The 23,835-nt window shown below is 44.8% G+C and overlaps 3 protein-coding genes across 8 annotated transcripts in view; 2 read left to right on the forward strand and 1 right to left on the reverse strand.

The window, feature by feature from the left end:
- The window catches only part of pdia5 (protein disulfide isomerase family A, member 5), a 26,394-nt gene extending 25,876 nt beyond the window's left edge, over positions 1–518 (forward strand). Inside the window, exon 17 of the mRNA XM_086124605.1 lies at positions 1–518. This exon is cut by the window's left edge and continues 1,205 nt beyond it. The gene's annotated coding sequence lies outside the window, so the exon portion shown is untranslated.
- The window catches only part of sec22a (SEC22 homolog A, vesicle trafficking protein), a 9,319-nt gene extending 911 nt beyond the window's left edge, over positions 1–8,408 (forward strand). The window contains exons 2-7 of one of the 6 annotated variants that reach the window (XR_015102383.1): positions 1,926–2,136; positions 2,262–2,425; positions 3,287–3,466; positions 3,547–3,731; positions 3,805–4,774; positions 7,831–8,408. Coding sequence is in view for 4 of the 6 variants with exons in the window: in XM_086124609.1 (XP_085980735.1) it covers positions 1,955–2,136; positions 2,262–2,425; positions 3,287–3,466; positions 3,547–3,731; positions 3,805–4,005 (912 nt within the window). In the remaining 2 variants the exon portion in view is untranslated. Of the gene's footprint in view, positions 1–866; positions 1,026–1,925; positions 2,137–2,261; positions 2,426–3,286; positions 3,467–3,546; positions 3,732–3,804; positions 5,342–7,830 lie in introns of those variants that run through there. The other 5 variants (XR_015102384.1, XM_086124609.1, XM_086124608.1 and 2 more) reach the window with 5 other exon arrangements.
- adcy5 (adenylate cyclase 5) lies at positions 5,267–22,919 on the reverse strand. Its single transcript, XM_086124604.1, has 22 exons — positions 22,270–22,919; positions 20,925–21,762; positions 14,760–14,909; positions 14,493–14,614; positions 13,239–13,350; positions 12,864–12,991; positions 12,513–12,671; positions 12,179–12,320; positions 11,842–11,982; positions 10,790–10,812; positions 10,013–10,157; positions 9,824–9,921; positions 9,521–9,608; positions 9,342–9,458; positions 9,105–9,263; positions 8,667–8,842; positions 8,045–8,065; positions 7,833–7,965; positions 7,316–7,579; positions 6,790–6,994; positions 6,584–6,708; positions 5,267–6,110 (listed from the first exon to the last, which is right to left on the reverse strand). The coding sequence occupies exons 1-22, from the start codon at positions 22,284–22,286 to the stop codon at positions 5,979–5,981; spliced, it is 3,495 nt and encodes a 1,164-aa protein (XP_085980730.1). The 5' UTR covers positions 22,287–22,919; the 3' UTR covers positions 5,267–5,978.
- Positions 22,920–23,835: the final 916 nt, after the last annotated feature.

Below are 23,835 nucleotides of genomic sequence, written 5' to 3' on the forward strand. Positions count from 1 at the left end.
TACAATTTCCAACTGTTCCGAGCTTTTCTGTAGCACAAGTTTTCATGTTGATCATCAAATATTCCGGAGTGGTAAATTCAAGGTTCTCAGGGATCACGAGACAATTAAAGGGAGTGCATTGTCATTTTTCCTGTGTTTTTGTTTTGCCAAATGACAACAACAAAAGAAACAAAATAAGATAGAATCACACCGTGTCCTATTTGGTGTTATTACTGGAAAATTCCAAGCAGGGACATCTGGTGAGATCATTCCAGTTCATTGGGATATAATAGGAAGAGCATCCGTCTAATCCCAAAAAGTGTGTGTGTGTGTGTGTGTGTGTGTGTGTGTGTGTGTGTGTGTGTGTGTGTGTGTGTGTGTGTGTGTGTGTGTGTGTGTGTGTGTGTGTGTGTGTGTGCGCGTGCGTGCGTGTGTATGTTACACTTTTGCCAAGAAGTCATTGTTGCCTTTGTTCAATCAGCTGTACACTATCACCCCCTACTGTGCAAATAATAAATAAAATCATACATTTTCCTAAATGTCTGTATTTACATGTCACTGACACCAAAAAAGTATTCTTTGAAGATCTAATGTCTCAATGCAGTATTTTAATGGAAAATGATTGCCTTTTTATGGGTAGTTAACCAGCATGTACATGTATAGGCAAGAGGAAAAAAAAGTTCAATTTGTTTAGCCTAATGTATTATGTGTCCATGTTGTTATATTGGAAACATTAAATTATATTTACAAGTGAAACTAGCCATTTTAACTAAAATGGTCGAAAATATCACTATTTTTATCAAATGAAGCGAATTAATACAGAAAAAAACTAATAAATTTTACTTTGAAAAAGATCCCAACTGTTCACAACAACGTTTAGTTCCCCCGCCCCACCATGCTTTGCGAATTAGCCACGTAAACGTAGCACCGGTCAAACCAGCTTCATCAGCAGCGTTTGGACTTGTGTGAATAATGTGTCACTGTTCCGCACTTTGACACACGTCACACGTCTCAAACATCTCAGCGATGCTACTTTATTTCGTCAGGTACCAAAGACGATTCAAATTCACTTTTAAACTTGTTTTCCCACCCCGCAGGTGTGCGTAGGAAGCTTCGGTTACTTAGCATTTCCTTAGCATGCTAACGTTAGCCACATGGCAGCCTTGGAGCAGCTGCTCGTAACTGCTAAGTAACTCGTCAGCAGAGCTCCTGAATGTCACTAGATATGTTTTGAAGCATAAACGGTCATGTTTTAAGAGACTTAGGTATACGCGAGTCTCCGTTTTGTTTTAAGTGACCGCCAGAAAAGATGCACCCTAACATGCTAACTAGCCCATATGCCAAGCCTTTTTCTGGTTTGAACATATTTTGCTTGTCTGCCCAAATTTGGAGCAGTATTTGTTTCAGTTGCTTAAATGAACTGCAACAGTTTCAAATCTTAAAATTCAGTCGCGTGTGTGGTGTCGTTCAGGGGAGGAGCTGTCCATGGTCGTGACGGCACGTCCGTGAGCAAAAACAAAACGTCCTCAGTCTTATCAACCAAACATAATAAATCATTTGATAATGGAATTCATATTTTGACTATTAATTTAATCGTTTAGAGACCATGTTTAATATTGTAAATCCTCGAAATTCGAGTTCCTCAACAATAAATATTTTGGTTTTTGTAGTCCGCTGTAAAAGAAGAGCAATGATCTGAAATTTCTTTTTTATCTCCAAAACATTTGCAAACATCTGCTTTTACTTTGGAAAACACTGATCAGCATTTTCGCCTATTTTCAGACAAGTTACGGACAAAACCATTACCTGACTCTTAATTTGTTTTTGTTTTTTGTTTTTTTTCTGCGCCGTCAATTTGAATTAATGTTCTGTGATAATGTGGTCTGGTTCTCCAGGAAGGAAGTATTTCTTAGTTGTTGTTTTTTCCTCCCCCCTTGTGTTCTTAGGGCGCATTTTGCTGGATTATATCACTGACATGTCAGGTGTGCTGTTCGCCTCGGTGGTGCGCGTGGAAGATGGCCTGCCGCTGTCGGCATCCACAGACTACGAGCAGGACCGGGAGCTGCACGAGACCAGGAAGCACATGAAGGCTCTCTCCAAGAAGCTACCGCACTTCCCTGACAGATGCACCGTCAGGAGCGGACCCTACAATGTCAAGTATGCACTGCAACCTTTGAGGTGTTCAGGAAAGCTAAGAGATTCCTCAAGGCCCACTTGGATGCACTAAAAATTGACTGTGTGTGTGTGTGTGTGTGTGTGTGTGTGTGTGTGTGTGTGTGTAGCTTCACGAGCGCTCTGGGTGTGTGTTACATGATGGTGTGTTTGTCTAGTTACCCTAGCGTGCTAGCCTTCTGCTTCTTGGATGAACTCCAGAAGGAATTTATCGTCACCTACGACGGTAAACGCGTCGGAGCTGCCATCAGGCCGTACTCCTTCATACAATTTGGTGACTGCCTACTCTTCATCATCCTCTTTGCCCTGTCTGTCTGTGTGTTCTGTAATGCCACAGTCAGACCGAACGCGAGTTGACCATTTCTGGCGGTGCAAGCACACACAGACACAAATGGCGGGGTGGACTAAAAACAATGCGGGACGATATCATTGCGGTCTTTGGTCCTTAAAAGTTATGCAACACAGCCGGCTTCCAATCGGGGCCGGGACTGAGCCAAAAACCTGAGAAGGCTGGGAGAATAAGGGAGCCAGGCCGTTGGCGCATCTCCTAAGTGCAGTGACTTGCGGACATACGCATGTGAGACATGCGGGGCGATGCAATAATTCGTGTTCGGTCTGAACCTAGCAAATGTGTTTTGAGTGTCCGTTTTTGTGTGTGAGAGAGAGAGAGACTCCTGGTGTTCATTTGTATGAGGTTATGTACCACGGTTCCTGTGTGACTTGTCTCCCCGTCAAAGGTTATCTGACTGAATTGAAATGAAATAAAAATGTTTTTTGTATCACAAACAAGAGAAAATCTGATTACATAATTAATTGTAGCAAAAATATTATTGTAATGGAGCTTGATTACAACAACTAAAAATAAAACTCACAAATCAGCAATTTGGACGATTGGATTTAAAAAGCAGATAAAACCAACTAAACTATAGAGAAATCCAAAACTATTATAACACTGTGATTTGTTGCGTGCGTGCGTGCTCTGTTTGTGTATTATGTGTCAGTCTCTGTTATTGTGTGTGTCTGTTCATGCATGTGTTTTGCAAAGGTGGTGTGTGTGTATGTGTATGTCTCTGTCCACGCGTGTGATGTGTTATTACTGTGCGTCACTCTGACGACATGCTGCTGGCGCGTTCAGACGTGGTGATCCAGAGGACGAAGCATCGCTACAACAGCCCTCGCTCCCTCTCCACCAAGATCAACATGGCCGACATGCAGACGGAGATCAAGCTGCGTCCTCCCTACCAGCTGACCCCCGATGACCTTCACGGCATCAATGACTTCCCCTCGCGCTCCTCCGCCAAATACAAGGGCATCGGTACTGCACATGGCGAGCATGACTAATGGATCAGCACGGATGCACTTTTGTATGTCTTTAATGTTGTTGTTGTCGTCCAGCTCCCACACAGACTTTGGAGCCTCTGACGCTTCCCGGCGCCGTGTCTTGCGTCCTCAGCGTGCTGTGCGGCGGCCTCAACCTGCTGCGAGGCGTCCACGCCATCGAGAGCATCCTGCAGAACGAGGACGAGGACTTCAGCTACGTCATCGCCTTTTTCCTGGGCACCGCCGCCTGCCTCTACCAGGTCGGCTCACGTCTATTACGCTAGCGCGCAGATGTGCTAACATGTTAACGTGAATGTTCCCTATGTGCCTCAGTGCTTCCTGTTCGCGTACTTCACGGGGTGGAGGAACGTGAAGTCGTTCCTGGCGCTGGGGCTGGTGTGCGTCTGCAACATGTACCTGTTCCAGCTCAGGAACCTGTGGCAGATTCTGTTCCACGTGGCCGTCGCCGCCTGCATGACGCTGCACACGCACTTCAGGCAGCCCCTGGGCAAGGCGCCCGACTACAACGTCTGAGCGGATTCTGGAGGCCAGGAGGTCAGTTACTACATCCGACTGCCTTGAATGCGACACGAGGGCAACCATGAACACAACACAAAGTGACGACACCACAGTCTGACCACCTTAAAATGCAACATGAGCATCTATGACGACAACCCTGAACGCGACACCAGAGTGACTTTGACGAACGCACCACGAAAATGTCATTGACAGCATCGGACCACCTTGACCACAAAATGGAGGCAGCCGATGACGTCTGACATCTCTGAACGTGAGACTAATGACAGCATTTTTTAACACTCATTCATTGCCAGCCGTTAGCCGAGAATTTAGACTTTTTTTTTTTTTAATTTACCGTGGAGCAGCCGAAGACCCTCCTCTACTCATTGTTGTTGGAAAAACATAATTGACAAGATACTTGTCAACAGCAGTGAATGAGTTAACCCCAAACACACCTGACAATAGCAACCGCGATGATGGATGAAGACCCTGAATGTACCACAACTCACGTGACTACATTTCACCTTAAACGCAACTCAAGAGTGCCATCTTACGACCCTGAGCGCGTCACAAGAGCTATGAGGACAGCATTTCATAACTCGGACCACAAGACTCCAGTCTGACGACCCTGAATACACCACGAGAAGGACTACAAGGACGTCCAACGGCCACAACACATCTGATGACCCTGAACGCATCACCGTGGGTGACGACAAAACCCGATGACAGCATCTTATGACTTGGACACAATACTCTTGACTTGCAAGAGCGGACGACCCTGAAGGTGACGCACTAAATCAACGTTCCAGCTTGCCAGTTTTTCTAAACCAAAAATGTCTTGAAAGACGAATTATTGGAGAATCCAAAATGGTGGGGGGGGGTTTTCTTCATTTTATAGCTATGCAATGCTGCCTAACACACTTCTTTTTCACTCTGAAGATGTTTTATTTATTCACGTACCTGTGCTGATTTAAAGTGTTTTATTTTTTGGGTGGCGGTTAGGAGTTCAGTTGAGCATCCAATCAGAGTTCTCAAAAAGCTTTTATCAATGAGACACAACGGATACTTATTAGGTACACCACCTGTTGAGATGTGTACCTAATGTTGTAGCTGCTGGATGTATGTGTAAAGAGGCATTGCTTAAATCGTACGAGGTATTCAATACAAACAAAAAAAAGTTACCAGGTTTTAGTTGAGGTTTGAAAATGCTTGTCAGGCTTTTTGAAACCAATTGTAGTGATCTGTTGTCATCTGCTGGCCAAAGAGTGAATAATCCTCAAATGGGACAATTGGTTTATTTATTACTTTCGTCGGCCATTCATAAAAAGAACAATAAAACATCTCCTTTATACTTTGTGTTTTATAAAGTCACATTAATAGCATCCCAACTGGCGTATTTCCCTGATTTTACTAGTTCTGTTCTGTATGAAAAATACTCCCAAAACAACTCATCCAGTTGAAATGATCTGAAAATAATTTTTGGGGTCACCAAAGTTGTATTCAAAACTTAAAAATGTAACAGAACCAGCTGTAGTGTTGAAGGTAAAAGGCCTCAATTAGACATTCACTGGGTCGTACCATCGTGGGAGGGCGGGGTGCGCTCTATCTATTTGGCAGGCTGCCACATTGCCAGAGTGTTAAATTCAATATAAGTACATGACAAATACGTTATGTTTTTGTACAAAATATAGAATTTAGTGTTCCAAAAGTTATAAAAGCATCTGTTGCTGACATCGTTTGTTTTTTTTCTGCTTCTAAGTGGACAGCGTGAGGAACAGGAAAGGGACCCTCACGTTGCGTTCAGAAGCTCAGAAGACGTCGGACTTTGGCTCATGGGAAATGAGCTTTGATTAGCTTCTTTGGTCTTAACTTATTCTCTCTGTCCATGAGTTCCTGCAAGGGAGGGGGGGTGACTTCAAATTCCTCTCAGTTCAGTTGAACGTCTTCCAACGTGGCCCCTTGAAGGTCCAGGGGGGGAAAAAAGTGCCTTAACTGCTGTGGGAGGGTCCACTGTTGAGGAAGTAGGTCATCATGTCGCCTTTGCCCTTCACTGTCACCACACCTCGGTACTCCAGCGAGTAATTGTAGGAGCTCAGAACCTGGTACAAGTCAGCAGTCACCTGAGAGAACGGAAGACAAGTTAGCAAGACATGGGGGTTGGGTGAAACCTTTGCGCATTATGTAGCGATTGGGGGGGGGGTGGAATCTACAGATGCAATTTGTGATTCATATACACCACTTTCAATCTCGAAATGTGGCAGTTGTGCAGGCACCAAAGCACTACTTTTGTCTGACAACTCGCTTCAAGATAGTTCCTGGGCACCCTAGCGGGAACGTGAGTTGGAAAAAAAAATCTTCCAAAGCACTACCTTTGGCTGAATGAAAATAGTCAACTGGCATTGGCATCCTGTCAAAATGAAAATCCTCGACTCACTATAACATGGCAAATTACCACTTTTGTCTCAATGGAAATCCTCAACTCATATCCACATTTTCACCGGGCACCAAAGTATTACTTTTTGTCAAATTTCAACCCCTTCGTATTTACAGTATTTCATCAGGTGTATGCTACAACTGAACGTCATTTTTGCACCTGTATCTTCTCGGGCACGCCGGTGCTGTCCATGCGGCTCGCCACGTTGACCGTGTTGCCCCAAATGTCGTACTGAGGCTTCCGGGCCCCGATCACGCCGGCCACCACGGGTCCCATGTTCAGACCTGACAGAGCGCAAGGGAGGCGGGTGGGGTGAGACATCCTTAGCATTCTTCGGGAAATCGCGGGCGCACGGCAGTCCTTACCGATCTTCATCTTGAAGTTGTTGAAGGAGTGCTCGTTGATGTGCTTCATCTGCTCCATGAGGCGCATGGCGTAGTCGGCCAGGGCGCGGATATGCGAGCGGCCCGCCTTGTCGTACGTGCATGCGTTCAGGCCTGACGCCGCCATGTACGTCGAGCCGATCGTCTTGATCTTCTCCAGCTGACGGAAGTTGTCTTCGCTGATGATCTGCCAAAACGTCAACACGCTCGTTAATTTTGACGGGATAGTCTAGAGTACTGGACTTAGTAAAATCATGCAGTAATAATAATGGTATATGAATGATTCAATTCAATCTGGACAACATGATCCCATTCCTCAATTCAATTGGTTATTTTGTGCGGCTTTTCTGGTGAGCGCGCCTGTGCCACCAGGGGGCAGTACAATCCTATTTGATGCTTTTTATTTTTATTTTTACCGACTGCGCCTGAATGCAGCACATCATAGCACGTTTTGTGTTCAGGCGCAGTGTTAATAATAAATTGGTGCATCGGAGCGTCTTTTCGTCACCTCGTCAAAGTCGGCGATGATTTCGTTAAGGAGCCGGAGGCACTCGACGCCCTCGTTGTTTCCCTCCAGCTCCACGTAGAATTCGGAGAAGTTGCTGATGGAGGCGAACATGACGGCCACGCACTCGCACGACTGGTAGTAGAGCTCGTCGTTGCGGCGCTCGCGCTGCAAAAAGTGCACCGCCACGTCCTTGGGCAGGATATTGTGCAGCAGCCGGCGGTTGTATGCCTGCAGCTCCTCCATCTCCTCCTTCTCCTCCGTCGCCTGGACACAAATGCCGCACTTCAACACATCACACATAGTGGATTCAGTTGCAACTCATCACAGTTTTGTTATTAAGGCTCTTTATATTAACAATAATTTGAAAACTGCTTTTTTGCAAATGGACCACAATGCATCACAAGACAAGTCATACCTTTGGTTACAGTCCAAATTGGTGTAGTGGTTTTAAAAAAATGATTTGGAGATTCTTCTTTGACTACCGTATATTCTAATATAGCACAATTACATTACAGACCTGCAGCTTCCAGAGGAAGTCGAGTCTGGCCGTGGACTCCACCTGCTGGCCGTGCAGGTAGAGTGCCAGCACGAAGACCGTGATGACCACGGGCGTCATGATCTTCAGAGGCACCTTCGATTCCGCCACGCAGCTGCGGGATGTACATGTACACACACCAAAAAAAAATTTAGGCTCTGTTTCAGTAAAGGGCAACGACATGTTGATCTCACCTGGTTCCATTCACGTGCTCGCTAAGAGGAACAAAAGAGAACAAAAAGGTCAGACCTTCATCTACACAAACTCATATGTACACATGGAGGCTGCCCTTGGATCTTTGGTACCAAGGAACTGCTGTATGTATGAGTTGAGGAGTTGCTTTTAGACAAAATCAGTGCTTTGCTGCCATCCTGGGGCTGGGAACTATGTTGGAGTGAGTTGAGGAGCTTCTTTTGACAAAAAAAACTGCACCCTCTTGTAGAATCGTAGTGCTGAGGAACTATGTTGAAGTGAACTGACGTGCATCAAGAGAAATACTGATTTGCTGTTATCTTGGTACCAAGGAACTATTAAATTGACGTGTCGTTTAGAAAACAATTGTGCTTTGCTGCCATCATAGTGCAAAGAAATGTTGAAGTGAGGAGCTTCATACCAATGTCGTGATTCGACCCCATCCTGCAAAGTTTGGGTACTGATGAACAATGTTGAAGTGAACCGAGGAGCTTCATTTAAACAACAGACGCTGCGACTTCCTTTTGGCAACGTAGGGGTTCTTAGCAGCCATTTTATTCAACCCCGTATTCCACTGCATTAAAAATACCTCCGTGGCGACAGGTAGTCGAACCGAGAACTTACGCGGCGTTGGCCACAGCGAGGAGGTCGCGGTTGTCGAGGAGCGCGGCCCGCGGCAGCTCCAAAACCAGAAGGTAGAGCAGCTCCATTGACAGCATGAGCACAAGCTTGCCCAGACTGTGTGCCTGCAGGAACACCGAGCACGCCAGCAGGCTCAGCACCACGCACCACGAAAAGTACTGAGGAACACACACACACACACACACACACACACAAAGAGCAGCAAACTCATTTTTAACGCTGTCCATGAATGCCTCATGTCTTCTTTTACAACTGTACTTGTCACATTCTAAAAATGTGGCAAAACCACTTTTTTTTTTTTTTACAACTGCACTTGAATGCATCCTAACTAGAGAATGTTTTACAACTAAATCTGGGACCCTCAAAATCCCCCCCCCCCCAACAACTTTTTTTTAAACTACTCCAGTGCTTCTGTTGTACCTCGGGAAATCCACAGAAGGGCGCTTGGTCCCCACAGGGACCCGTCTGTGCGTCCAGGCTGTAGTTAAGTAACTGGGCGTGGCAGGCGTCCACCGCATCCCGGCTGATATTAAGCTCCGCCCCGATGCAGCCGCGAAGGTCGTGCCCGCTGCAGCTGAACTGAGGAAAGAGGCATTTTTCAAAAGCTCAAGCCGGGGGCCAACGGCCAAGCGCCACCGTAAAGCTCACGCCACTCACGATGTTGGCGAAGGCTGACAGGAAGACCACCACGATGGTGGCCACGCCCACCAGGGTGCTATTGAGACGCGATTGAACGATCCTCCTGGAAAAGGTCTGCAGGGCCGCTGGGAACACCTAACACCCCCACCGGCGGTTACTCGCGTTTTAAGACCAAACGATTAGGTGCGGCGACTCACCCCGTAGCAGCAGTACACGCTGGATACGAACACGAGCGCCATCAGGAGGATCAGGCAGCATGTGAAGAAGCCCCTCATCAAGCCCGAGCTGCAAATGTGATGATGACGATTATTATTAGTCTGACTTTTTTTTTTGTTGACAACTGCACCTGAACACATCAGTATATTCCAGAGAACATATTTTCAGTGTAGCTTTGCCATGTCAATTTCCTCGCTTGATAAGAATGTCAAGCAATCGAGTGCTTCACTTCATCTTACAAAAATATTTGCTGATCAATATTGTTGCATGTGCGTGTGACTCACGGAGGCACGACGACGACGTGTATGCAGCAGATGAAGAGGAAGACCAGAGAGGCGCACGCCACGTACGCCCCGAAGCGGGAGTCCACCTGTCTGGAGTACTGCGCCGCAAAAATCATATTTGCGTTACGATTATCGGCATCGAGAAGAAGAAGAGGAGGATGATGAGGAGGAGGAGGGCCAGTGCGGAACCTTGCTCTCCAAGTCGGCCTCTCTGAAGGTGAGCAGGAACTTCCTGACGTGTTCCGACCTAAGGCGGTCGATGCTGCGGGCGTCGATGGCTCGCCCCAGGAACTCGTCCACTTCGTCCTCGGGGTTCATGTGCTCTTGCGCGTGTCTGAACAGCAAAAAATAAATAAAAATGTCACATTTACCGGATGTTTTACCCACTCGACCTGAATGCGACACTCAATTTTAAGACTACCTGAACACCTCACCACAATTTTTTTTAAATGACTGCACCTGAACACATCACACGAAATGTGATTACATCGGTTTTTTTTTTAACTGCTGCAACTTAACGTAGAGTACAATTTCCTTCTTTACGACTGAACTTGAACATGCCCCATCGAGAACATCTTCACTTCTTGAAGCTTTTTTGCATCAACTTTCCACAACATCTTTCACTGCACTTGAACGCACCACTTCTCACGATATTTTTTTGTATCAACTTTAGAGAACCCTTTTTCTTAAGACTGCGCCTACAACTGCGGTTAACTTTTTTACGATCCACTCGTACCACAGGCAAACGCGCTTCCCACGCCCCCGGGTGTCCGCTTTGAAGCTGTAAGTCTTATGGCGAGCTGGTGTAGGCGTCTCGCTGGTGTACGTGGAGGGTTTCCTTGGCAACAGGAAGACCGGAAATAGCGACCAGGAGCTAACGGTGGGGATCAAGGGAACTCCCCCAGAGTGTCACAACTAATATTATATATATATGTATGTGTATGTGTAAATATTTTCAAAACTCACTTGTCCTTTGGGTCTTCAAAGCCCTGCGATGCACAAGAAAGAGACACGAGATCATGAAAAATGCGAGATTCTGTGAAAAAGACGAGGTCATGTACGGGCTATGACATACTGTACATTAAAAGATGTTATTCAAGGAAAAAGATATTAGAGGAGGCGTGACGGATTGAAAGAGACTTGATGTAATGAAAAGGATGGTATTCAATGACAGGGATGAGGAAAGTAGTAGTGGTGGTGGTGATGTGCACATGTGTGAACGTTTTGTCTGCGTCCAATCAATGAAAGCCTCATCACATGCAAAAACATCCCGTCTGGGTCAGGTGCCGACTGTTGCCATAGTACCAAGCAGCTCAGTCCTGATCAATTTAGCACATTAACACAAAGTCGATTGTGTTGCTTTGGTTCATTAGTAAAGCCTGAATGAGACTCGCGTCAGTGCTCCTTGGCCTCACGTACTCCACTTACTGCATACTCTCATTCAAAACGGTTTTTATTATTATTATTTTTTTTTTTTTAAGTTTGTTTGATTTCATTCACAGAAAGCTTCAGGTCACTTATTCATTCATTATTTGGCTGGTGTGTTGTTAACTGCCTCTTGGGTGGAACAGTGAGTGACATTTGAATCGGCATCACTTATTTTTCGACATGTATGTGAAACAAAAACAAATAAAATACAGGAGGAGACCAGATTTCTAGATAAAGACGGCAAACTGATTTTTCAAGCCGGATATCCATTCGCTATTTTGAGTTTTAGAAAAGAAACATTTTTAGGGTACGTTTGCACACTCTGTGTTGTTAACAATGTGTTATATAGCTTCCAAAACACTACAAGTATGTCCAAAAAAAAAAAAAAAACAATCAACAAAAATCTGATTGCAGCACATTCAAGGTTAAAGCTAAATACTCCCAAGGCCGTGTGACTGTACGAGGTCCCCAAATTGAATCATCCTATTTAGAAACAATGTAAATGCCAAATGTCACGGTCGCTATGACGACATGGACAGTTGAAAATGTCGGGCCAAAAGAGACGAATAAATCAACCGTGCCTCACTTACCATCCTCTTCATCTCTTTGGAAATTTGGTTGTTGTTGGCCAGGTGGTTGTAGAAAGGTCTGTCCGTCCAGTGGTTGCTGTTGTGACTCACCGAGTTCGCTCGGTGACAATTCATCTTGGCGATCACCGCCTTCTCCTCGTTCTGGCGCAGGTGAACGAACACACACACACACACGGCTCGCTATGTATTGGAAGTTTTGGCGTGGCTAAAATGCCAACGTTCAAATGATGAGCACAGAGAGCCGTCTTTGATGTATTTATGTCGTGCTTCTGTTTTGACCGTGACAGGAGGTTCGTTTTCCTGGAATCGAAACAACATGGGAGGAAGACTCTCTTACCCTCTTCTGGCTGCATCCGACGATGAGGAACGTCTCGATGCTGTTCCTCTTCAGGTAAGCGTTCCTCTCGCCTCCCGCTCCCGCCTCCACGTCGTAGTCGCCGTTCAGATAGTTGAGCGTGGCCCTGGTGATGTGGATGCGCCTGAAGTGACAGTTTACATTTTCAATTGAAAACCGAAAAGCAGAAGAAAAAAAAGTAACTCATTTGATTTGATTGTTGTTTGCTCGTCTGCAAGTTTCAGTTTGATGTCGTCAACTTGGGGCAAATCCGTTTGGGCTTATCGTGGCGGCTAAGACCTGGGACCAGTTCTATCCGTTCTTGTATTTTCCGTACCCCGCTTTCCCGCCAGCCTCCATCTGGTTGGCGAGCGTGACGTCGTTGGACCAGACGTCAAACTGCCATTTTCTCAGGCCCAGCACGCCGCAGTGGACGCGCCCGCTGTGGATGCCCACTCGCATGTTCACATTGACGCCCGTCACCTCCCGGACCAGCCTTGGAGTGTGCGAGGGTGAAACACACAACAGTGGGTTACACAGGTAGCATGTGAGGATACCCCCTAGTGGCCGAGAACTGCACAGTTGCGGCATCATGGCATTCTGATTGGACGATTCTGACAACTACGTTTGGCTCTCGGCACGGCGTCTGAATAATGTGAGCAGAGGCACGACGACGTGGTCGTCTTACGAGATGGCTTCGATCATGTCCAGGCCCATCTCAACGCAGCAGTGGGCGTGGTCAGCACGGGCCTCGGGAAGGCCCGACACGCAGTAATAGCAGTCACCAAGGATCTTGATGCGGAGGCAGTGATTCTCCTGAGGACACATCAGAAACGTGCGCATCAATACATAGGAGGTATCTCTGAAGTCCTTTTTTTTTTCCCCCCATCGCATTTCACTTTGCTGTTTTTTTCTTTTTAATGTCTAATTGGATTTCAGCTTCGATATGTTGCCAATATGTCATTGTATCACCTTTGTCAAAATTGATGGTTTCTATAATTGCTACTTAGACGATGTCAGGTTTTAAGACCACAGCAATACATGAGCGCGCTTGCGTACTTACCGCTGCCAACTTGTCAAAGCGAGCAAAGAGTTCGTTCAGCGTCATGACGAGCTCCTGAGCCGTACACTGAGACGCCAAACTTGTGAAGCCTTCGATGTCTGCGAACAAGATGCTACACAAAGAAACCCCCCCCCCCCCAAAAAAAAGAAAAAAGCATTTTTTGGACAAATTGATGGGGGAAAAAAGCAGTACAACAAATACAATGAAAACACTTTCAAATGTGAGCTCATTTTCCTGTCAGGGATGTTGGACAGTACATCTTCCATAATCAGGAGGGATTTCTTATGCTTTATCTAAACGAAAAGAGACTTGATGTCATGAAAACGACGAAAGCACGGCAGTGAACACCAACAGGGATCTATTGTGCTACAGTCACAAACGTCCTTAAGACATAAACCTGAAACAAGTCACGCTAATCTCATGGGTGGCACATGACTGCGCTGCCGCAAGGGTCTGGTCTATGTGTACAGCAACAGACGAACAGAAATAGATTTATGTGTATAACTACTACAGAGTGAAAAACTATATATGCTAAAAAACGACATTCATGCGAGTATATAAAAACAGATTCATGGAATTCCCGCCATCCCCTTTTATGATGCTCCTAAAATCAGCAGCGATTTTGTTTTGCTGGGTTGCAAGTTTCTAAACGACGAACCGATACGGCGGCCGCCGAAACGACAAATGTCCGTCAACTTCAATCAATGACCACTCAAGACCGCAACAAACATTCCAGTCTCCTCGTAACACAGCAGTGTAGCATCCAAATTATTTCAAGCATTTTTTTGGTGCTCTTTTGTTTAGGCTACGTTGTCATGTGTTAGTTTCTCACAGCAGCTATGATTGTTTTCACTGGCTGTGTGTGATTTTTTTTATTTTTTGTCATAAGCTAATGACCTCCAAATGAACTCCCCCCCCCCTCTCTCTCTCTCTCTGTCTCTCTCTCACTGCAGGCCTGCATAACATCAACACTCAAAATGCGGTCATGCGCTAATGCTACTGCGCTTAAAGTTGTTAGCCAACAGCGGCGACAGGAGGCGTCACTCAGCTTCCTGTTGCCGCCAATTAGCCAAGTTACCCCCAACCAACACCGCCACAACCCATTAGCAGTGGTGGCTCATAAGCTAGCCAATGTTAACCATATATAATTCTTGAATACCCTTCCTTGGCTAGCAGAAGTTACACAATTTATCCTCATTTTTTTCCCCATCAACACAGTCAATTTGTTGCCGTTTCTTTTGCATCATTTTGTACCTGACGTTGTCGTGCTTCTGTATGTAGATTTTGTGAAACATCATGTCCTCCTGCTTGGCGTTGATGTCCGCCTTCATCTCCATGGCGACGTGGCGGGGAAGCACCGACAGCAGCAGACGCTCCTGCAGGTACAAAAAAATAAAAAATAAAATATACACAAAACAAACAAAAAGACATTTCCGGCCACGCTGACCTTGTGTGCAACGTGGGGTGAATGACTGCGGCGTGTTCACAATAATCCCCAAATAATTGCGGAATGTTATTCACCTGCTGCTGGTTCTCCCGCTGCGAGTGCAGGCGAGCTTGGATACATTCCCGCGTCTCCCGAAAGGCTTGCCTCTGAGAGCCCTCGGCCGGGTAATGTGTGCACACGCCCACGATGTTGGTGCACAAGAATATCAGCATATTGGACACCAGCTGCGGTGCGCAAACACAGACAACATTCAACATCTTGTACAACGAGTTTGCCCCCCCCCCCCCAACTTTCTTTGACACAAAATAATGATATTGGCAACGAAAATGAAATATTTTTACCAATGCGTTCTAACGATTACTAAATACGATCGAACATATTAAAACGCATTCAAACAATTTTGCAGTACGTTCAAATGTTAAATGTTGACTCCACATTGACAGTCGCACGCTTCTGTACAACGGTGCTATTCGAGCTTGATATCCAACCGAAATGACACTCGGGCACACAAAAGATCTTTTCACATCCACTCCAGTCAGCACACAAGAATGTATCGATAATCAATTACGGGGGCCGTGCAGGAAAATTCCTGCGTGTCCACTTGCAACACCGCAGAACAACAACGCCGTTCATCCTTCTGTGTGCCCCAAAGCAAACATACCAACATGTTTTGTCCGCTATCTGAACAAAACCTCAAACGACTTTGTGCTTAAAAAAAAAAAAATTACTAATTGACCAAAAATTGATATTTTGCCCCGAATAACAACATATACAGTTTTCTTTTTGTCATCGCAAAAAAAAGTGATTAATGAAAACGGTATATCCTGTACAACTCAAAAGAAGTTAAAATATGCGAAAGTAAACAACTGAGATCATGTGGTTGCACAAGTGTGCACACCCGCACATCATGGGGGTGTGGCTGTGTTCAATATGGAGCAATCTCATCGCAATTCATGTTAAATGGGAGTCGGTACACCACTGCCACCATTTTAATGACCCCCCACACCCCCAAAAAATGAAGTTCAGTTGTTCAAGTAGGCTTTCAGTTTGACCGTCTTCATCAAAAATATATTTGGCAGGCAAAGATAATATTTCGCCGTTAAACTATTAGAATTCAAAAGCGAGCATGACAGATGAGCTTAAACAAACTCTGAGCCCATTCGAATGCAATATTTGACACCACAAATTGGCAACATGGAGTCCCCCACACGGATGCGCCGTTCCTCATCAAAACAACTGAAGTGTGCCACTCCAAATGGCTCCGTTGCGCCTGTCAGCGGCCGAAACGCCGCTTCAACAAAGACATAACCAAAGCTTCCTGCAGCTGGCCCTCCCCCGCCTCCTGGTTGCCGAGGCAACGCTGCGTGCATCAGATAAAGTCTTCGTCTAGTCAACAGGTCAACACACGACACAAACGCGGGCTCTTCTATTAATATCCACGCCTCCCTTATTTGGAGCGCACGGGCTTTTCCTCCTCGAGACTTGGAACAACACGACTGCCGTTCCCCCGAGGAGGAGGAGGAGGCAGACGAGCGACGGCAGGGAAGCGCCAATGTTGGATAAACACGATCGGCACAAGGCATACCTAATGAAGCGGCTAACAGCAAATGTCAATCAAGACTTCATATGCTGACCAATTAGGAGAAAAAAATAATGATAATTAAAAATGTATAATTCAATGCAATTCTTTTACAATTGTATAAAAGATACATTAAATTACATATTTCAAAATAAGATTCAAATAAATTTTGAAAAATATGTATTTTGAGTCATCTTGCCAGTTTCAGGGGAAAAAAATTGTAATTGAAATGGTCATTGCATATTTTCAGCATCATTTCTTAAGGTCGTGTGTAATTTCAATGACTTGTCTAAATCCACAATCTCTTATTTATCCTTGCTTATTAGGAGGCTCAAACACATGATTAGCGTTACCGCCGTACAGTGTCGGTTTCGAACAAAGCGGCGCTTCTTGCAACATTTAACGTTGGAAGACTCGTTGCTTCCAGCTTCTGAGGGAAATGACAGTCACACTAAAAAAAATTGCATTCCATAAAGAAAAGATTTCTTGTTCGCTTTCACGAGATGTAACAATTTGTGACTTTGTTTGATGGGGTTAGCGGTTTGTATCGATAGCAGCACAGTATGCGCGTTGCGGCGCTGCAGGAGGTAATGCGGGTCATGCGCTAACTAGGCTGCATGTTGAGAGGTGTTCAGCCTCATTGTGAACTCAAGAGGATCAAAAAAGGGCACTCACATGATTTTTTTTTTAAAGCTCCTTTCACACAGAGGCTGAACACATTCACAACCACTAAATAACTCATAACCATCACTAACCCATCGTGTACCATCGTAATCAAAGTCTGCTGACTCACCATTAAACCTGAATTTCATATTTTTAGTGCGACGCTACTCTGTCTCTTTCTCTTTCCGTCCCTCTCCGCCCACACGTATCGTTAATTTTCCCTAACCGAGCATTATCGGCGTGCTCGGCGATGATTCACGACATCGGGTCACACCGTGTTTAAGCAGAGACGACCCCCAGCACTTAAGCGTCCTTTAATCATGTGGCCATTCGGCAGAGTTAAAGCAGGATGTTCCCTTCCTCTCTGAGGACCTCGTCAGCTCAGGTCCATTAGCACTCGCTTTCTGACGTCATTTCGTAGATAATTGATCAGATTTTGTCAGAAATTTACACATACTCTTGTGGGAAAGGAAATTGTATCCTTTTATAGACTCATTGTCACGGACAGTTCACGTGTTTTATTTGGCGAGAATTCTCAAAATATATCAAAACACCGAGACATTCAAGCGGCTGTGCATTAGCTATCAGCTAATTGACTAGACGTTAATGAATGAATGTTTAATAATATCAGGGGGGGGGGGTTATTGCCTTTGTCTTGTTTCGCATGGATTCTTGACACTTTTGGGGGGGTGGGGTGGGGGGGCTCACAATGAAGGTTACTTGCTCAGCTGTAGCTCCCAGCAATGACCATGTCAATTTTATAACATGTACAGTGGTGGTTTTGTATTGGAAATCAAGTCAGCATTCAGTCAGTTGATTGCGAAAAATGTTTCCATGATAGGCCATTTTTTTCCCTCTCCCTACCCAGCGTTTTCCTTTCTGAATTCTGATTGTAATTTCCCCATTGCGGGACAAATAAATGATATCTTATCTTAAAACGGAGCCTGCCAGCTGGACTCCTCATATCGCTTTAACAATGGCCGACTGTGAGACAAACACACGCACATGTACTCGAGCTTCGGTGATGCTTTTTTGCTCTCACGTCACTCCAAAATCGAGCCGTAGTTTTGTATTTCATGAAAATCATTAAATAAATAATCTTAATGCATCACCATATACAGTAAATCACACAAAGGGCCCCCTAGTTAACCGCCAAGTGTACATTTATTTCATCCTATATTTTGTTGTTCTACTTCTTCCTTTCATAACTTTGCTGCTGTGAATTGGGAATTTCTCCATTGCGAGACTAATAAAGGTTTTTCTTATCTTGACTATTAACTTCAAGTGTTAGCAGCATTCTTTTTGTCACACATGTTAAACAAAAGTCTACATGTCTAAATGTTTTTAATTTACTGTGAGCAATATGGCGAAATATGCTCATGTTAGCCACGTGGCTAACCGTGCGTTTGAGCAATATGGCTAATCGCTTGATATGTTCAAAACACAGCAAACCATTTCTTGTGTTAGCAGCATGACCAAATGTGTGCGTGTTACCAATGTTCATGTTAACGTTACAACGCCTTTTGTTTTTGTGAGCCAGCATGTTTAGGCTACGGATACAGAAACGCGGCTAACCACTCACTAGTTTAGCGACATGGCTAAAAAACACCAGCTGCGTTAGCATCATAAACCATTTCTTGTGTTAGCAACATAAACCATTTCTTGTGTTAGCAACATGGCTAACCATTCACTCGCAGGCACACACGTCAAGCAGATAATATGGACAAACCAAGGCTGCATTAGCGACTGGTGCAAGTAGCCAGTTAGCCGCCTTGCTAAATGCTAGTTTTTAAAGACATTATTTAAGACAATAAGCTCATTGGACTAAAGATAAAAAGGTTCTGTTCTGAGACCAATTGACCAGTGTGATGTAAAAGCCTGCCATGATGCTTTTTCTGTTGCTAAAACAGACACTGCTGCTTTTAAACATGAACAGCATCTGCCAGGCTGACTGCTATTCATAAGCTTGTACAGTACACAGCATTAGCAACCACAGACGGCGCGAGTAGCTCTCATTGGGATTGTGGCGCAAGAGAGAAAAACAAGTCGCGGTCACAGAGACTGGACACGGCAGAAAGCAATGGAAGAGGAACAGAAAAACAATGGATTAAAACAACAGCAGTCAGGCGCTCGTTTGTTATTGACCTCACGCTAAACCTAACCCTAATGCCCCCACAAAAAAAGGGGCATTTGCAGTTTTCCATGGAACACAGTGAAGAGGCAGACTACAGAAAAAAAATTATGTAGAAAATACAAAAATGCTTCCGATTAGGGCTCATTTGGGTATTGGCCGAAATCCCGAATAGGAGTTTGCGTCAAACCAAAATGAAAACTATTCATCTCAGTTTTGGAATACCACAACAATTATTTCACCTCCATATCAGACTATTTGAGTATTTTTGCTCGTTGATGGTGTGTTTGCACGAAGGCGTCTTGAACCGGTGGGAAAGCTGCAAGCGATCATTCTTCCCACACTAGCATTGTTGTTGTTAGCATTTTACCGCCCAGCGGCTTACGTGAAAGTCAAGTCGTCTCGGAAGTTGTCAGCGATCCGAGCTTTATTTTTACGCAGCGACGCGACGGCGTTAAATATTTGGTCGTACAGTTGCCAACGTTATTCCAGGCGTCGGCCAACTCCAGGATCAGTCACATGATAATTGTTGGAGAAACTGGCACTATGTAAAAACAGCGCGACCAGTTTCCCCGAAGCTTTGCAGAAGGGCGTAACGAGCAAGACATTTTGATGAGTCCCAAAAACAAACAAACAAAAATTTGGTTTTCGGAATAATGATAATATATTTAATAATATTTATGAATTAAGGATTAGGTTCAGCAACAGGTGGGATTTTTTTTCTGAAACCTCAGCTATGAACACATGGTAAAGTCCGTATTGCGCAAACTTTTATAGGTCAAACAAAAACATTTTTTTAAAAATCGCAAAAACCATAAGTGCTAGACAAAAAGTCGACATTTTATAAATCAGAACTCAGAATTTTCTCAACAGTAATTTTTTTTTTGAAAGCAGGCTGATTATCTTTGCATTGAATCAAAATAAGACATTTGCATTTACTTTGGAAAACAATGCTCTGTATCGTCAGATAAAACATAGGAGAATTGACAATAGTGACGCTCTGCGTTTTTTTTTCCTCTCAGGGGGCTGTTTTTGTTGCCCCATTTCTCCCGTGGGATACCCCCCACCCCCACCTCCTCTCTCAAAAATCCCCTTTAGCATCCCAGTGGAGGGAACATAAACGGTCCTGGTTGGCAAGGGTCCAGTGGTAACAGGGTCTTAATTGAACTGCTGCTCGGTCATAACGTGTTGATTCACAACAGATGGCCGTCGGATTGTGAAGAACAATGTAGCATATACTGGACAGCAGCACTTTCACCAATCGACTCGAAATTTGGGGCGGACAAGTCTATGTAAAAAGATTCTCACGGTCCCATGCAGAATATTTCCCAGGAGATTAGACAGGTCAGAATTTCAAGGCTCATTGTTCAATAAAGAAAATAACTAAATAAAATTCAGCCCCCTCACATCGTTTTTACTAATCAACACGTATTTATTTTGGCGCATAGGCACCAAATTGGGTAGCCATTTTTGACCTAAAAACGAAAAAAAAAACAGTACACAAGAAAGATCCTATTAAAAAATGTTACACAATAGGGGGAGCGGGAATATGCACAAAAATATTGGTGCAAAAAAAATTAAACCATCAGACAGTAAAAATAATTAAAAAAGTGTCAAGACTACAATAAAAATAGAGAAAAAAACCAAAATTAAATAGCATTTTCCATAGCACATTAGAAAATATTTATATTATATATATATATATATATATATATATATATATATATATATATATATATATAAACACTACACAAACACTAGGAAAATGTAAAGCAATTTAAAAAATATTTTTTAAATAATTAAAATTGAATAAAAGATTAGCTGGAAAAATTCACAAACTAGGAAAAATAAAAATTGAAATTGTACCTGCTTCCAGAGAAAGGGATCCATGTTGTTCTGCATCCAGGACAGGCCGACGTGTACGGCGGACAGCAGCAGTCCGGTGAGCACGGCAGCTCGCATGCGGACGGGTAGCAACGTGTAGACCACGTGGATGAAGAACACGGTCCACCAGATGCCCTCCGAGGCATCTCGGGGTCGCACCAACAGCACGCCCACGACCTGCACCAGCAGCACCAGCAGGATGAGCGCATAGCACACCACCCACATGTGGTCCTGACGGAAACCAGTCCGGTTGCACGCCACCATCAGCGCCAACGTCAGAAGGATGGCGGCGGAGAAGACCACCACGTAGGCCACGCTGGGCTCGTTGCCAGCCAAGCAGTGGAAGAGCAACATGACGCCAAAGACCAGAACCAGAACGGCCATCAGCATGGTCAGGCTGCTCTGGTTGAGCCGGAAGAAGTAGCGCTGATACAGCCGCTCCAGGTTCTCCGATTGGAACTTCTTGGAGCTGAAGACGTGCGCCACCCCGGACCAGAATGCCAGCACAGAGAAGCCGACCTCCGGTGTGGGGGCGACACCGTCCTGAGGGAGGCCCAGCTCAACAGACTTGGCCCGGACCTCGTCTCCGCGCTCCTGCCATGCAGAGCGAGAGCGGAAGCTGACCCGGCTCACCGTAGTGGTCACGTGGCCAGGAGGTCTGGCCCGGCGGCGCTCTAGGGGGTCGTCGACATCCCTCCAATGGCTGTTGGGTCTCCGGGTAAGGTACGCGCACCCGTTAGCCACAGAGTCGGACTCACCCCAGGCTGACCGGTGCTCCACGCCGCCCCGCAGGGCGGGACCGCCACAGGGTGGGCTGACGCTGTTGCAAAAATATTACATATTAAATACCAAGATTGGAGTGAAATACAAATGTGTTAGGTGAAAATATATATATATATACGTCTGTAAATAAATTGGGGAAATGGTTTTCAAAAATGACAAATATTTTAGAAAAATACATTTGTAACGTGTAAAAAGTATTCAAAAAGAGAATAAAGCATTTAGTATTTCAGAAAGAAAGTGCACATATATTAAAACAAAAACAGATTTGGGATAGAAAACTACGAGTTTTTTTTAAAGGGGGAAATATCAAAATATTTTTAAAAAATAAAAACATAAAATTAAATATTTGAAAATTATACATGCAGATGTATTTTGGTTTTATTGTTAAAAATTGGGAAACTACAAAAATTCAAAAAATAATTACAAAACAGAAAAAAATAATAGAGACTGCTTCCAAAACATTTGGGGAAAATTGCTTTTTAAAAACACGCAACAAAGAAATAAGAGGAAAAAAAGAGACTTGGGGAAAAAAAATTATATTAACCTGTTGGATCTGGACATGGTCGGAAAAACTCAACTACAAACACATTGTAGTTGCGGCCACTTTTTACTTGCAGTAAATCCAAACGTCAAACTTTGGCTGCCAAACATTCATTCCAAAAGGATTCTTAAAGTGATAATCCTCCTAAAATTGTATTTAAATTGGGGGGGGAATCAATCATGCGAGTCACAAGGGAAGTTGGCCCACGACGCTCGGGAACATTAGCTCTAGGTGGATTCGGCTCCACATCATCGGGCCCAATTAAGAGGCGCCCGAGGGGAGCGTCGCTGCTCCCCGCAGACGAGCTGGCATCGATGACGGTGAGTGGTACATCCCCGACGGTGGCGGTGGCTGTTTCGGTTCAAACCGGCCGACACCTGCGCCGCCGAGGAGGAGCCAGGCGTCGTTGGGCAGGGAAGCATCACCGCCTCGGCCAGCCACCCGGTGGGTGCGAGGCGAGGCTCCGGGATCAGGTCGGCGTCGCCATCCAAGCCGAAACAGGGAGCTCAACGCTCGGGGAAGGTGAGACGCGCCTCCTCCGTACCAGCACCACTGGTCTGGTCGTGACGTACGCACCACCCCGGGAACGACCTCCGTTTAGCGGCTAGCAAACATCCGGAGCCTTTCTCCAGAAACTGTGGACTCAACGATTGACGCGTTCCCCCATTGGGGTACTTAGAGGAGGCGGGATGCTGAGCCGGAAGATGCCATTGGACGAGGCGCCAGTCAATGAAAACAGTGGCCGCGCTTGCACAGCTGGGTGGCCCACACGTAAACCAAGGTTGGAAGCCTGATGTCATCCATCCATCCCTTATCTGAACTGGTTTTTCCTCACGAGGGTCGCGGGCGTGCTGGAGCCGATCGCAGCTGACTTCGGGCAGTAAGCAGGGTACACCTGGTTGCCACTCAATCGTGGATAGTTGTTTGTTTCTGTGTGCCCTGCGATTGTTTTTTTGCAACCGGTTCAAGGTGTCCCCCACCTACTGCCCAAAGACAGCCGGGATAGGCTCCAGCACCCCCCGCCCCTGCGCGAACCTTGTGAGGATAAGGCGGATCGGAAAATGGACGGATGGATACTAATGCAAACATATTGGAAGAAAATATGCAAAAATTGGATAGGGGGGACAGATTTGTATTTTTTTAAATACAAAAACCTCACAAAAATATAAGAAAATTATTTGATTTTTTTTTCAAAATCTAAAAATATTTGAATTCACAAAAATAAAAAATATATATAATTGTGAAACAATGCACCAATATTAGATAAGAATTGTACAGACGTTACAAAAAACGCGAACACACTGGAAACCCCTCCCCCCAGAAATATAAAGTATACAAAAAGTAACCGAATATTTCACAAAAATACTCCTTTAGATATGGAGTATTTAAAAAAGTACAAAACTAAACTACTAAATTTGATGAAAAAACATTTTTTTTAAATACAGAAATACTAGAAGCGCTTACAAAAATGTCACAAATTTAAAATTCAGAAAAAATACAAATGGAGAAAAATACACAGATTATGAAAAAATTCAAACTAGAACATTTTTAATAAATATCAGGGAGGGA

The sequence above is a fragment of the Hippocampus guttulatus genome, chromosome 11 (genome assembly GCF_054856545.1).
Source record: "Hippocampus guttulatus isolate MCC_2025c chromosome 11, RoL_Hgut_1.0, whole genome shotgun sequence".
Lineage (NCBI taxonomy): Eukaryota > Metazoa > Chordata > Actinopteri > Syngnathiformes > Syngnathidae > Hippocampus > Hippocampus guttulatus.

Coding starts and splice junctions, on each gene's coding strand:
- adcy5 (XM_086124604.1), bottom strand. Junction 10,158..10,789: donor TTTGAAGACCCAAAGGACAA/GTGAGTTTTGAA, acceptor TTTGCTGTTCAG/ACACGCGCAAGAGCACATGA. Junction 8,843..9,104: donor CCTTCTGTGGATTTCCCGAG/GTACAACAGAAG, acceptor TGTGTTCCTCAG/TACTTTTCGTGGTGCGTGGT.